At 39.6% G+C, this 15,330-nt stretch overlaps 2 protein-coding genes across 3 annotated transcripts; one reads left to right on the forward strand and one right to left on the reverse strand.

Annotated features, from left to right (window-relative positions):
- Positions 1-1,121: 1,121 nt before the first annotated feature.
- On the forward strand, positions 1,122-10,537 carry LOC137716756 (protein CELLULOSE SYNTHASE INTERACTIVE 3-like). Of its 2 annotated transcripts, XM_068456137.1 has the most exons (9): positions 1,122-1,287; positions 1,382-1,427; positions 1,583-1,796; positions 2,203-2,301; positions 2,550-5,616; positions 5,728-8,272; positions 8,432-8,886; positions 9,681-9,797; positions 10,071-10,537. In XM_068456137.1, the coding sequence occupies exons 4-9, from the start codon at positions 2,240-2,242 to the stop codon at positions 10,230-10,232; spliced, it is 6,408 nt and encodes a 2,135-aa protein (XP_068312238.1). In that variant the 5' UTR covers positions 1,122-1,287; positions 1,382-1,427; positions 1,583-1,796; positions 2,203-2,239; the 3' UTR covers positions 10,233-10,537. The 2 variants fall into 2 exon arrangements, with proteins under 2 accessions (XP_068312238.1, XP_068312237.1); XM_068456136.1 differs by lacking the exon at positions 1,382-1,427.
- A 58-nt stretch (positions 10,538-10,595) lies between these two features.
- LOC137716757 (replication factor C subunit 3-like) lies at positions 10,596-14,042 on the reverse strand. The gene is made up of 9 exons (XM_068456138.1): positions 13,768-14,042; positions 13,135-13,351; positions 12,825-12,913; positions 12,573-12,732; positions 11,944-12,025; positions 11,539-11,668; positions 11,384-11,447; positions 11,236-11,304; positions 10,596-10,927 (listed from the first exon to the last, which is right to left on the reverse strand). The coding sequence occupies exons 1-9, from the start codon at positions 13,955-13,957 to the stop codon at positions 10,828-10,830; spliced, it is 1,101 nt and encodes a 366-aa protein (XP_068312239.1). The 5' UTR covers positions 13,958-14,042; the 3' UTR covers positions 10,596-10,827.
- Positions 14,043-15,330: the final 1,288 nt, after the last annotated feature.

The following is a 15,330-nucleotide window of genomic DNA, read 5'->3' on the forward strand; positions in this document are numbered from 1 at the left end:
GAGACTAATTATTTAGATTAAATTCGTAAACCATATGATATGATTGTTGACCATTGAATATTACTTAAGTGTTAATTAACATACTTATTTCCTATAGCTAACATATCACACAATTTACAAATCTGAGTTACCTAGCATTATTGACAAATAAATCATTTTGATTACAACATATATAAAAGTTCGTTAATCACCACTAAGGCTTTGTTTTGTTTTTTTTTTTTTTTTTGGAAGAAACGATATTTTACATTAAGGGGGTGAAAGGGTAGGCTAAGCATCACAATCGTTAGCAATAATGTGATTCAAATTTGTTTTTGGTAAGAATCAACCTCTCATTTATAAATAAAAATGAATATCTTTAAAACATAGTACTCAAACTGTCACATCCCGGCCCGGGGCGGATCACTTTCCGAGCCCGCTCCACCACCGTAACACGATATTGTCCGCTCTGGGCTTACCATTCCCTCACGGTTTTATTTTTAGGAACTCACGAGCAACTTCCCAGTGGGTCATCCATCATAGGATTGCTCTAGCCCCGCTTAACTTCGGAGTTCCTACGAAACTTGAAGCCAGTTAACTCCCAAAAGGCCTCATGCTAGGTAGGGATGAGAATATACATATAAGGATCACTCCCCTGGGCGATGTGGGATGTCACAATCCACCCCCCGGGCCCGACGTCCTCGTCGGCACACACGCGGCTAGGGTTAGGCTCTGATACCAATTGTCACATCCTGACCCGAGGCGGATCACTTCACGGGCCCGCTCCACCACCGTAGCACGATATTGTCCGCTTTGGGTTACCATTCCCTCACGGTTTTGTTTTTGGGAACTCACGAGCAACTTCCTAGTGGGTCACCCATCATAGGATTGCTCTAGCCCCCTTCTCGCTTAACTTTGGAGTCCCTACGGAACCCGAAACCAGTGAGCTCCCAAAAGGCCTCGTGCTAGGTAGGGATGAGAATATATATATAAAGATCACTCCCCTGGACGATGTGGATGTCACACAAACACCGCTCTTAGTAAAAAAATAAGTATAGAATTTTTAAAACAAGTAAAAATAAAAAATTGAAAACCCAAAAATTGGGAAAAGACAGATAAAGAAAAACAAAACAAACAAAAATCCACCCACATGGAAAAGAAGGAAACGAAAAGATCAGACTCTCTCTCTCTACCTCTGTCACTCTGTCAGCCCTCCATTTCCACACTCACCTTCTCTCTGTCTGCTGCTTCTTCCTTCTTCCGCCTAGCCCTTCCGCCCAGGTCGTTCGACGACACTGAATCCATTTCCAGGTATTTTTGTTTCGGAAATTAAATTTTTTACTCAATTTTGTTTCGAACATTTGTGTACAAATTTGATTGCAAACGGACGTTTTTCTTGCCCTAGATTCTGTGATGCTGCTGTGATCTGATCTCGGAACTTGTCCTTAATTGTATGTAATTTCTTGTGGTTGTTTAAATTTGCAATTTGTTACATTGTTTGTACTGAACTTAGTTGATTCAATTGGTAAATTTTGCTAATTGTGATTTGTGGGCACCAAAGATCGGATCTTTTCACCCCAATTTTGGATTGGTTTTCGGTGTACAGAGTGTTGGGGTTTGATTTGGACTGGGAAGGAAGCTTGCATTGTGTGGGATTTCACTGTAGCATTGTACCTTTTTGAACAGTGTTAATGGTGAGGGAAAGCTGGGGATTAGATGCTGAGGGGCTGATGTTGTGATGCTACTTTGGCAGAGAAACTGGGTTTCAGGGTAGTCGGAAGGAGGGGAGTTCTTCGACATTTGCATTATTGGTGACTCAGGTATTTTTCTCTGATCTCTAAGTTGTATTTGTTTCATATTTATTTGCTTTTTGAAGATTTTTTGTTGGATACTGTACCTTAATCTAAAAATTCGGTCGTGATCTTTAAGGGCCATGATGATTTTCCTTTTGTGCTTTTTCGTTGGGGATAAAAATCAAAGAGAGGGAATAGAGATGGAAGGAAGGAGAGGAGAGGGAGGAAGATAGCGAAAATACGTATAAATAAACTAAAAACCTTACGGTAGTTTTTAGTTTGTGATAAAGCCATTAGATGTATTTTCCTTATAAAAAAAACACAAAAATACATTACCATAGTTTCTATAAAATATTGTTTAAGTATTTGCAGCTTCAAGTCACCCAATAAGGTTGATTCATTCGATGAACAATTACGATATTTTTATTTTCAGGTGGCTAAGGGGAAATCCGAAAGTGGTTTACGGTCAAATGTCAAAAGCTCCCTCCTCTAAACCGCGAGAACCCGTATCTTCTTCTACTTCACAGTCTAGGTTAGTTATGTTCAATTTGCATGGTCTCTTTAACTGTGGTGACAGATTAGTCTTGTTAGTTCAGAAAATGAATGATTGACTGATAAATTTACTGGAGTGCTCCCAAAGTTTTTTATTTTTGTCCCGATTTTTTAAAATAAGCTGGAGAAACAGGATTCAATTCCACTTTGGGCTCTTTAAACTTTTTAATTGGACAATTGTTGATTATTCATTTGCAAGATTTTAAAATGAGTTCATGTTTCACCCAGGGATTTAAATGAACCAGCAATGGATGATGAAGAAGGTACAATGGCAAGAGTTGCTCAATTTATTGAGCAACTACATACCAGCATGTCTTCACCGCAAGAAAAAGAACTTATTACAGCACGTTTGCTAGGTATTGCCAAAGCAAGAAAGGATGCAAGAACAATTATTGGTTCGCATTCCCAGGCAATGCCATTGTTCATAAGCATTCTCAGGAGCGGCACCCCTGTGGCAAAAGTTAATGTGGCTGCAACTCTGAGTGTCCTGTGTAAAGATGAAGACTTGCGTCTTAAAGTACTTCTAGGCGGGTGCATCCCCCCTTTACTCTCACTTTTGAAGTCCGAATCAATTGAGGCTAGGAAGGCTGCAGCAGAAGCTATATACGAAGTTTCCTCCGGTGGACTTTCAGATGATCATGTCGGCATCAAAATATTTATTACAGAAGGTGTAGTACCAAACTTGTGGAATCAACTCAATCCAAAGAGCAAGCAGGACAAAGTGGTTGAGGGATTTGTGACAGGGGCTTTGAGAAATCTTTGTGGTGACAAGGATGGTTACTGGAAAGCAACACTTGAGGCTGGTGGAGTAGATATCATTGTGGGTCTTCTGTCTTCTGACAATGCTGCTGCCCAGTCCAATGCAGCCTCCCTTTTGGCCCGTCTCATGTTGGCTTTCAGCGATAGCATCCCTAAAGTAATAGATTCTGGAGCTGTCAAAGCTTTGCTTCGGCTTGTGGGTCAGGAAAATGATGTTTCTGTCCGTGCTAGTGCTGCTGATGCTCTGGAAGCCCTTTCTTCGAAGTCAACTGGGGCTAAAAAAGCTATTGTGAATGCAGATGGTCTTCCAGTTCTAATAGGGGCTATAGTTGCTCCATCTAAAGAGTGCATGCAAGGTGAGTGTGGGCAGGCTCTTCAAGACCATGCCACACAGGCTTTAGCAAATATATGTGGCGGGATGTCTGCTTTAATTTTATATCTTGGAGAACTTTCACAGTCACCTCGCCTAGCTGCCCCGGTTGCTGATATAATTGGAGCTCTTGCATACACGCTGATGGTCTTTGAGCACAATTCTGGTGCGGATCAGGAATCTGTTAATGTAACAAAGATAGAGGATATTCTTGTAATGCTACTAAAGCCTCGGGACAATAAGCTTGTTCAAGAGCGTGTCCTTGAGGCCATGGCTAGTCTATATGGCAACAACTCTCTCTCCAGTTGGCTCAATCATGCACAAGCAAAGAAGGTACTCATTGGACTTATAACAATGGCTGCTGTTGACGTGCAAGAGTATCTTATACCCTCTTTAACAAGCTTATGCTGTGATGGTACTGGAATATGGGAGTCCATTGGCAAGAGAGAAGGAATTCAGTTACTTATTTCATTGTTGGGGTTATCCAGTGAGCAGCATCAAGAGTATGCTGTTCAGTTGCTGGCCATCTTAACTGACCAAGTTGATGACAGCAAGTGGGCTATTACAGCTGCCGGTGGGATTCCTCCTCTGGTACAGTTATTAGAGACGGGTTCTCAGAAGGCAAAAGAGGATGCCGCTCATTTGTTGTGGAATTTGTGCTGTCACAGTGAAGATATTCGTGCATGTGTTGAAAGTGCGGGAGCCATCCCAGCATTTTTATGGCTTTTAAAAAGTGGTGGGTCAAGAGGACAAGAGGCATCAGCTAAGGCACTCACAAAGCTTGTCCAGAGAGCTGATTCTGCCACCATTAATCAGTTGTTAGCTTTGCTCCTCGGTGACTCTCCAAGCTCAAAGGCCCATACTATCAGGGTATTGGGTCATGTTCTCATAATGGCATCACACAATGATCTTGTGCATAAAGGTTCAGCAGCTAATAAAGGGCTGAGGTCTCTTGTCCTGGTCCTCAATTCATCAAATGAAGAAACTCAAGAGTATGCTGCGTCTGTCCTAGCTGATCTATTCAGCACAAGACAAGATATTTGTGATACTCTTGCAACTGATGAGATCGTGCATCCTTGCATGAAGCTATTGACCAGCAACACACAAGGTGTTGCAACACAGTCAGCTCGAGCATTGGGTGCTCTGTCCCGTCCTATGAAGACCAAAACAACAAGCAAGATGTCTTATATTGCAGAAGGTGATGTCAAGCCCCTCATCAGACTGGCTAAAACTTCTTCCATTGATGCTGCTGAAACTGCAGTTGCTGCACTTGCCAATCTTCTCTCTGATCCCCAGATTGCTGCAGAAGCCCTGGCAGAAGATGTTGTTTTAGCTTTGATAAGAGTACTGGGTGATGGAACTTCAGAAGGTAAGAAGAATGCATCTCGTGCCCTTCATCAATTCCTGAAGCATTTTCCTGTAGGTGATGTGCTCACAGGAAATGCTCAGTGTCGTTTTGCTATGCTTGCTATTGTTGATTCCTTAAATGCATTGGATATGGATGGGACTGATGCTGCGGATGCTTTAGAAGTAGTAGCTCTTTTGGCTAGAACAAAACAGGGCGTGAACTTCACTTACCGTCCATGGTCTGCCCTTGCTGAAGTTCCATCAAGCTTAGAATCTCTTGTTCGCTGCCTGGCTGAAGGGCCTCCCCCACTTCAGGATAAGGCAATAGAAATTTTATCTAGGCTTTGTGGTGAGCAACCAGTTGTGCTCGGTGATCTATTGATTGAAAGATCAAGATCCCTTGGTTCACTAGCTAACAGGGCAATGAACTCATCTAGTCTAGAAATCAGAGTTGGAGGAGCTGCATTACTTATTTGTGCAGCAAAAAAGTACAAACAGAAGGCAATGGAAGTACTGGATGTATCAGGATATTTAAAACCGTTAGTGTATGCTTTAGTGGACATGATGAAGCAAAATTCTAGCTGCTCCTCTCCAGAAATTGAAGTCAGAACTCCTAGTGGCTTTATTGAAAGAACTGCATTCCACAAAGGCGACGAATTTGATGTCCCTGATCCAGCCATTGTCTTTGGGGGTACTGTTGCCTTGTGGTTGCTATGCATAATTGGTTCCTTTCATGCAAAGAGCAAACTCACAATTATGGAAGCCAATGGTCTTGAGGTTCTATCTGACAAGCTTGCAGGTTACACTTCCAATCCACAGGTATAGATTAATCAGCTTCGTAGTTGTAGTTTCATGATTAGTTACTTTTTGGTGCAGATATTTGAAATATAAATTTTGGTAGCTTACTAGATTGGTCATCTTTATGAACAGGCAGAATATGAGGATACGGAAGGTATATGGATTAGTGCCTTGCTCCTGGCTATTCTGTTTGAAGATGCAAATGTTGTTCTGTCACCTGTAACAATGCGCATTATTCCTTCACTTGCTCTTCTTTTGAGATCAGATGAGATGATTGATAGGTTCTTTGCTGCCCAGTCAATGGCCAGTCTTGTTTCTAATGGTAGTAAAGGAATAATTCTTGCCCTTGCAAATTCAGGTGCTGTTGCTGGATTGATAACTCTAATTGGTTATATTGAGTCCGACGTGCCTAACCTCGTTACTTTGTCAGAAGATTTTTCTCTGGTACGAAATCCTGATCAAGTTGTTTTGGAGTACCTTTTTGATTTTGAAGATGTAAGAGTTGGATCAACAGCGCGTAAGTCTATACCTCTCTTGGTGGATCTCTTGAGACCAATGCCAGAACGGCCTGGTGCCCCTCCAATTGCTGTTAAACTCTTGACCCGTATTGCCAATGGAAGTGATACAAATAAATTAATTATGGGAGAAGCTGGAGCTCTGGATGCTTTGACAAAGTACCTTTCTTTGAGCCCACAAGAGTCCACAGAAGCCACAATAACTGAATTATTCAGAATATTATTCAGCAATCCTGATCTCATTCGCTATGAAGCATCAGCTAGTTCTTTGAATCAACTCATAGCTGTTCTGCGTCTAGGGTCAAGAACTGCAAGATATAGTGCTGCAAGAGCTCTTCATGAACTATTTGACGCTGAGAACGTCAGAGATTCTGATTTAGCCAGGCAGTCTATTCAACCATTGGTTGACATGCTTAACGCTGCATCAGAGAGTGAGCAAGAGGCTGCCCTTGTTGCGTTAGTTAAGTTGACTTCAGGAAATTCTTCTAAAGCAGCTTTTTTGACTGATGTGGAGGGAAATCCACTGGAGAGTTTGTACAAAATACTGTCTTCTGCTTCATCCTTGGAATTGAGGAGAATTGCTGCACAACTCTGTTGTACTTTGTTTGATAATACCGAAGTCAGAGCAAGTGCAATTGCCTCAGAATGCGTAGAGCCCCTTATATCACTGATGCATTCTGATACAACTGCAGCTGTAGAAGCTGGAGTTTGTGCTTTTGAAAAATTGTTGGATGATGAACACCGGGTGGAGCTTGCAATGGCCTATAATGTTGTGGATCTCCTTGTTGGATTAGTTTCTGGAACAAGCATGCTGCTCATTGAGGCCAGTGTCTGTTCTCTCATAAAGTTGGGGAAAGACCGGACCCCATGCAAATTGGACATGGTCAATGCTGGAATTATTGATAAATGTCTTGAGCTACTACCTGTTGCACCCAGTTCATTATGCTCTTCCATAGCTGAATTGTTCCGCATTTTAACAAATAGTAATGCAATTGCTAGAAGTTTGGGTGCTGCACAAATTGTAGAACCTCTTTTTATAGTTTTACAACGTCCAGATTTCAATTTATGGGGACAGCACAGTGCATTACAAGCACTGGTAAATATTTTGGAGAAGCCACAAAGCCTTGCAACTTTAAAGCTTACACCTAGCCAAGTGATCGAGCCTCTAATTTCATTTCTGGAATCCCCATCTCAAGCCATCCAGCAGCTTGGCACAGAATTGCTATCTCATCTTCTTGCGCAAGAACATTTTCAGCAAGATATTACAACAAAAAATGCAGTTGTTCCTCTTGTTCAGCTTGCAGGAATTGGAATATTAAACTTACAGCAGACAGCGGTAAAGGCACTGGAAAAAATCTCAACAAGCTGGCCAAAGGCAGTTGCTGATGCTGGTGGTATATTTGAGCTTGGAAAGGTTATTATTCAAGATGACCCTCAGCCACCTCATGCCCTGTGGGAATCAGCTGCTTTAGTTCTCTCAAATGTTCTGCGCTTCAACGCTGAATACTATTTTAAGGTTCCTGTGGTGGTTCTTGTTAAAATGTTGCATTCAACACTGGATAGCACCATCACGGTGGCCCTCAATGCGTTACTTGTTCATGAAAGGAATGATAATTTAAGTGCAGAACAGATGATTGATGGTGGTGCTATAGAAGCCTTGTTGGACCTTTTACGGTCTCATCAATGTGAAGAAGCTTCTGGAAGATTACTTGAAGCTCTATTTAACAATGTCAGGATACGACAAATGAAGGTCTCTAAGTATGCAATAGCACCACTATCGCAGTATCTGTTAGATCCACACACCAAATCGCAGTCTGGAAAACTTCTTGCTGCTCTTGCTCTGGGAGACCTTTCCCAACATGAAGGGCTTGCGAGAGCTAGAGATTCTGTTTCTGCATGTCGTGCATTGATAAGCTTGCTTGAAGAACAACCAACAGAAGAGATGAAAATGGTGTCAATTTGTGCATTGCAGAACTTTGTCATGAACAGCCGAACGAATAGGCGAGCTGTTGCTGAAGCTGGGGGCATACTGATTATTCAAGAACTACTACTGTCTCCGAATGCAGAAACTGCTGGGCAGGCAGCATTGCTTATCAAATTCTTGTTTTCTAATCACACACTCCAAGAGTATGTATCAAATGAACTTATAAGATCTTTGACAGGTAATTCTTGTCTGCATTGCTATGTGGTTTCAAATGCTGATTTACCCCTATAAACTAAAAGACTAACATATGATATTCATCAACTTCCCTTTATTTATTTATTTCCTTCGTTCTTTCTTTCTTCTGTTGATTTATTGGATCCAATGCTGTGTCTTGCAGCTGCATTAGAGAGAGAGTTGTGGTCCTCAGCAACTATTAATGAAGAGGTCTTGAGAGCCTTACATATGATATTCGTCAACTTCCCAAAGCTCCATATTTCTGAAGCAGCCACTCTCTGCATTCCCAATCTGATTGGAGCTCTTAAATCTGGTAGTGACACGGCTCAGGATGTTGTTTTGGACACCCTTTCCCTGTTGAGACATTCTTGGTCAACCATGCCAATAGATATTGCAAAGTCTCAGGCTGTGATTGCTGCCGAAGCCATTCCCATCCTACAAATGCTCATGAAAACCTGTCCACCAAGTTTCCATGAGAGAGCAGACAGCCTGTTGCATTGCTTACCAGGTTGTTTGACTGTTACAATTAAGCGGGGGAACAACCTTAAACAGGCCATGGGAGGTACAAATGCTTTTTGTCGATTGACAATAGGCAATGGCCCTCCTCGACAAACCAAGGTAATGGTTCCATAGAATAGTTATGTACAACATGAAAAAAAGAAACTGTATTGCATAACCTACATGAATGATACCGAACAGTTGTTGGTCTAGCGGTCAGGTCCTTGGTTTGCTCCCAAGTAGTATGGGGTTCGACTGTCTCCCACGGTACCCACCTAGCACATGCTAGAGTTTCTCGCTCCCCAAATGTTGTGGGGTCAAGCAGGGGCCTAGTGATTAGTCTGGTCAAAGACTCGGATACGCAAGTTTCAAAAATATATAAAAATAAATAAAAATAAAAAAATAAAAAAAACCTTCATGGATGATTAAATCTTTATTCTTAATAGAGAAATTGATTGTTTACTCCTGGCAGAAGTTTTCTTTTCATTCTTTTCCTCTGTTTATGATGCACGATTGAAGCCTCTTTAGAGCACCTGACAAATCCTAGGGCCACATGGTGCCCCTAATCCCATAAATACTGGATATTGGGATTAGCACTGATATTCTAAGAAAATAAATGACTTTGCTGCGTCTAAATGTGCAATAGAATTTTGATAACATAGCGGTGCCTGCAAGTTCTCTATCTTATATTGGTTTTGTGAAGATTTACCAATAATTATTTTTCTTTAACCAAATTTTTTATTTTATTTGTCTATATATAAATAGGAAGAGTGAGCATAGTGCATTTGACTACAAATCTATTGTTTCAAATGCTTTAATAAAGAAGTTTCATGTTGTGCATATAAGTCATGATGTTTTATATCCTCTCTATGTTTATAGCTTTATGTTATACTGAAATGTTGTTTCGCCAATAGGTAGTGAGCCACAGTACCTCTCCAGAATGGAAAGAAGGCTTTACGTGGGCATTTGATGTGCCTCCAAAGGGACAAAAACTCCATATCATTTGCAAAAGCAAAAATACCTTCGGAAAGGTAATTAGTTTTCTACTTAGATTTGCAAATCGCAAGCAGATAAGTTGATCATTCGTTATTATCATGAATCTTTTATGCTCTTGACCTATGAAAAAAAGTTCGATGCTCTTGTTTCTTGTAAGGCTTTTGATTTAATAGGGTGGGTTTAAATCTCATCAAACAATAGTGAAGGGGCGACAACTCTGCACTGATTAGGCACACCCCCACCCCCATTTTTGCGTTTCATTTCGTGATTGTTGTAGGTGAGCCTTTTGTTTTTCTTTTATTTCTCAGACAACGCTGGGAAGAGTGACGATCCAAATTGACAAAGTTGTGAGTGAAGGAGTATACAGTGGATTATTCAGTCTAAATCATGACAGCAACAAAGATGGGTCTTCCCGTACACTAGAAATCGAGATTATCTGGTCCAACGGAATGGCCAACGAAGAAACTTGAACGAGTATAAGAGTGAGGTGCAGTGCAGTCTCCTCGTAAAGCTGAGAACACCGGATTGATTATCCAAATGGGTAAAAGGAGGTCGGCTTGCTTGTAATTATTTTTGTGTTTAAAGGTCCAGTTTTGTCCTTTGAAATATTAAGCCGCTTCAGGTAATTGTAAATCACATTTATTAGGTTACGGATTTGATAGAGTTGAAATGCATTCCCACGTTTTAAGGGAATCTAAAAGTTCAATAGAAGTTTGTACAGGTCAGTCTGTAGGTGCTAGCGATTTGAAGATTCGAAAAGGATTAACGTTTGAAATTCCTACAAAGTCGGGAAAGCTTTTCATTGTACAAGTCCTGCCTTCCACGCATCGAGAATTAGTTAGCCGTTGATTAATCTCTCTAATTCGAGTCATTAGCCTCGTGGACGGGACTTTGACGCTCATTCATGTCCAGATTCTATTGAGGTTTCAAAACTAAACGTAAGGCTTATATAACATCTTGACATCCTCTCAACTCGAGCATTACCGGTGTAATGAACCAACATCTGTCTCATAAGTACATTGCCAACATGAAGCAAAACCCGCAAATTAAACGAGCACAACACAACTACTTCGCAGCAGCAGCAAGTGCAGATCGAGCTTTTGTGAAAGTGGCTATCAGTGATCCGAGTTGCAACTTATCATTGCACCCAAACGTCAACCTGTACCTGCAAATGTTAAATAACTCCTACAGATTAGTGTTAATTTCGGCTCAGCCAGTTCCAACTTTTAACGCATACTCAATTTGCATTTTGAACAAATTTACAATCTTCGGTATCATATATTGGCAAGCAATTTCTGCAAATGCACCATCTCCCTCTCCATTTTTTGAAGCAAATTGATGAACTATCGTTTATTATACTCTGACCAACTATCACCATTACCACGTTGCAATAAACTTGGCTGCCTAATTTGTATAGTCCAGAATGTAGAAAACAATAAGAAAACGAAAAGAGGTTAAGATGGAGACACGTACTCTATGTCAGCTAAATCATTAATCAATTTAACTCGAACATCTGCGGGCATCATAATCTTAAAAACGAACCTGTTCAACGAAAGCAGTGTAGGTGAGACGAAGCAAACAAAATGCCATGAGAAAATGTAGAAAAATGTGCAACACTTACATGGTCACTTCTCTTACAATATCTATCAAAGCCAACCCTTTTCTTGCTTTCATGTCAGATATTCCTGCAATCAAGTGAAAAATAGAAAACACTAAAGAACTTTTCCCTCTGACAATATAATTACAAATACGTAAACAAATAAGATAGTTGAATACGTTTGAAACTCTCAGCAAATGATTCGTTCAAAAGCCAGTAAGATATTTGCTCAATATCTTTGGGCAATGGATTTCCTGTGCAAAGATATACCGCTTCTTCAGTTATCTGCTGTGAAGCCATATGAGTTGACTGCGTATATTGAAATAGAAATGACGTTAACATAATCATGAAAATACAAATTTAAAAAATCTAGTCATACCGCAGGTAATTTGAGTTTCTGCTATTACTAATTGAGGAATAAGGGATTTCATAAAATTTTTACATATTACAAGGAAAAATGTCATTTCCCTAACCTGTCGTTTTATGAATCAATGCATTGCCACACAAACAGATTTTGCAAAGCAAAAGAGAAAGACGAATAGACAAATGCACAGACAAGTAACATCTGAGTAGAGATCTTTAACCTGCAAAATGTTCAGAGCCTTTCTCATGTCACCATTGCTAAGCCGTACAACTGCCGCTAAGCCACTCGCAGGCACATCAAGCCTAATCCAATCAATAAATCTCAACTTGTCAATATATTTCTGACATACAACCATAATGTTTGCTGTTGAAGCACATTTATATTACTATATTTGCCTTAACAAAAGGGTCATTTTTTGGGCTTGATTTTGAAGCGTAGCTTTCCACTCTATTTTCAACTATGTATTATAACAAGGAATAGGAGAATCTCCCTCCCCAGCTAGGCTTCTACGTTTTCTTGTTTGAAATTACCGAATCACATCTTTAGAATCTTTCACAGTTCTTGGAAGCATTTAATGCAAAAAAAATCCCCTCTAGCATGACCTTGTTGAACAATGAGTAAGCCAAAAAAGTACTAAACCTTTTTCCCACTTTAAACTTGACACTGACGAAATGGGTAATAGTTAACCTCAACAGAGAAGAACCTTGCTTACATTTTAGTTCTACTATACAGAAAGGGTGATTTTACAGAATTTAATTTTCATCCTCTATAGGAAAACATAAAAGGCAACATCTACATAATGCACGATCAACACACCCAAAAAAATGTGAGTAAAAGAATAGTACTTACCCTTCAGCTTCTATAACATGTTTGAGTCTCTCTGAGACATGAAACTCCTCAAGTGGAGCAAATCGGAAACGAGTACATCGTGATTGTAATGCTGGAATGATCTTGTTGACATGATTACAAATTAGTGAAAACCTAGTATTCTTTGTGTATTTCTCAATCACTGCACCAAACGCAAAAGTATATTAGAAAAACGAATCAGTGAGATATTTGGGAAGTTGGAATCGACAAAAATCTCATCAAAACAATTCATACCCCTTCGCAAAGCAAATTGAGCATCCTTTGTCATAGCATCCGCCTCATCCAGCAATACCATTTTTACAGATGACTTTGCACTATCACCCCTGAACAGACATAAACGGCCTATAAGCTTGATCACACAGCTAAACGTTAGACATAATAACTTGCAGAAACTAACATCAAATAGCATCACAATGCATAGCCATCGTTGGTTGTCTGAAATCTTATAATCTTTCAGAAAAGAGATATATTCATAAGGCTGGAAAACAACCAGAAATCACCAAAATATAAATTAACAAATGACAGGCACAAATCGAAGACTTACCCAAACGAGAAACTCTGCGTGCTAGCAAAATCTTGAATCTGTTGTCGCACAACATTGATCCCCCTGTCATCGGATGCATTCAACTCCAGAATCATATTGTGGTACTGCGCTCCATAGAGCTTGCGTGCCACAGCAAGAATGGTTGAAGTTTTGCCAGTACCAGGAGGGCCATATAGTAGGAGGTGCGGCAATCTGTTCTCACTAGTAAGCCTATCAACTATGCAACCCCACCACAAAAACACATTGAACTAATGGATAACTAAACAATTAAAATGAATGACAACTACTTATAAGCATTAAGATTAACCAAAATTATGCTCCGCTCATGCCGAAAATCGAAACATTAGGAAAATCAAGCCAAACCCCTAGGATCTCTTTACATTCGAGGTGAGCAAGGGAAAAAAACAAAAGGGAAACTGTGCTGCTTTTCTCTAATTTCTCCATCTCTGAAATTATATACATACATACGAATATATACACACAAATGAACATCTTTTATTCCCAGATTTTCTCACCAAACAAACACTACAGTAACTAATTATAATAGAGAGAAACCTAACAAGCATAATCAACATAAACCCTAGAAAATCCAACACTTGATACCGCCAATCAAGGGGAGAAGGAATTGCTTACTGGTGTCGACAATGTCGCGGTGAGCAGCGACGTCTGCGAGGGAATGAGGGCGGTACTTCTCGACCCACGGCGTGGCTTTGCCGTTGGAAGGGGCGGCGGCGGAGACGACGACGTTTTTGCCTTTGTTGTTGGGTTGTACAGATAGGTTGTCATCGTCGTCGATGTCCATGAGAGTGATTGGCTCCGCCATGGTAGGGACTAGAGTCGACTGCTTGGCTGCTCTCAGTGAGAATCGAGGGTTTCAGTGATCCCATCAATGGCGCCAACTTCTACAATTTATTATAAATAAATAAATAAACTTTTGTTTATTTTTTATTTTTTATTTTTGAAAAAATCGATAGTGCTTGTATGTTAAATAATTAGTTGTTTTATGAGATTTAATTAAAGAGCCGTCACTCAGTACTACGGTCTTTTTGGTATTCCTCTTCACTTAAAAGTGAGAGGTTTCACATTCAAAGGCGAATTCGATACCAAATTAGGATACCCATTACACTCAAAATTTCAAGCACATTGTAAAAGTGTGGTTCATATATAAATTTAATATATTAGTATCATACTCACTTTTTCTAACCTGCTATTACTACTACCACATTTTGGGAAATTTAGAAAACTAACGGAAATTTAGACTTCATATAGAATTGTAGTCACCATTTAAAATTTATGATAATTATAAATTTAAGTTAGAGATCTCCCCCTTTTTTTTAATTTGTAATCGAAAACAGCATGGAGGCTCTTAAGCGTGAGAGAGAAATGTTAGCCAAGAAAGTGCCGAAGAAAGAAAGGTTTTACCAAAAGTGATATGGACGAGCACAGTGGACATGGGGCACATCTGGGAGAGAGTCATCCTTGTTGCGAAGCTGGTTGGCCTCGTCGAGCCACTCGAGGCTCCCAAGGAGATACTCGAACTCAACTTCTTAACTCGCCCTATAGACAAGAAATCCTCCATCTAGAGAGATTCCATGTTTACTCTATCGAATTCAGCTCCAGTTAGATGAAGGCAACTCAATAGCAAAGTATTAAAAGGCGAAGGTGTCCTATAGATAGCCTCGTCTACAGATGAGGCGAAAACTTACGGTACTTAAAATTTTAATATATATATATATATATATATATATATATATTTATAAAATATAGTACTTTGTAAAACAAAGATAATTATAACTAAATCAAAGATAATTATTCTCAAAAAGAAAAATCAAAGATAATATTATCTCTTCATTACTAAGTCTAGTTGTAATTATTTATTTTATTGTAAGCAATTATAGATAACTTTAAGAGAGATAAGGGTGAGTGGTCACAATTGTAGAGAATTTCAAGGAAAATAAAGGATGAACATCACAATTATTGGGAAATTCAAAAGGAAATAAAGGTTGAGTGGATAAATTATGGGGGATTTATAATGAAATAATGGCTGAGTAAAGCAATTGTTATATGAAATTTGAAGGAAAATAAAGGCTCAGTGGAGCAGTTATGAGGAATTTGAAGAGAAATGAAACTTTGCCAATCAAAATGTTAGGTGGTGGAATTTAAATGAGCAACAATTAAATATAAAAAAAATAGAAA

This window comes from Pyrus communis, chromosome 15 (assembly GCF_963583255.1).
Source record: "Pyrus communis chromosome 15, drPyrComm1.1, whole genome shotgun sequence".
Lineage (NCBI taxonomy): Eukaryota > Viridiplantae > Streptophyta > Magnoliopsida > Rosales > Rosaceae > Pyrus > Pyrus communis.

Coding starts and splice junctions, on each gene's coding strand:
- LOC137716756 (XM_068456137.1), top strand. CDS start 2,240: ATGTCAAAAGCTCCCTCCTCTAAACCGCGAGAACCCGTATCTTCTTCT. Junction 2,302..2,549: donor TCTTCTACTTCACAGTCTAG/GTTAGTTATGTT, acceptor TGTTTCACCCAG/GGATTTAAATGAACCAGCAA. Junction 5,617..5,727: donor GTTACACTTCCAATCCACAG/GTATAGATTAAT, acceptor CTTTATGAACAG/GCAGAATATGAGGATACGGA.
- LOC137716757 (XM_068456138.1), bottom strand. CDS start 13,957: ATGGCGGAGCCAATCACTCTCATGGACATCGACGACGATGACAACCTA. Junction 12,026..12,572: donor CATGTTATAGAAGCTGAAGG/GTAAGTACTATT, acceptor TGATTGGATTAG/GCTTGATGTGCCTGCGAGTG. Junction 11,669..11,943: donor AGGCTCTGAACATTTTGCAG/GTTAAAGATCTC, acceptor CAATATACGCAG/TCAACTCATATGGCTTCACA.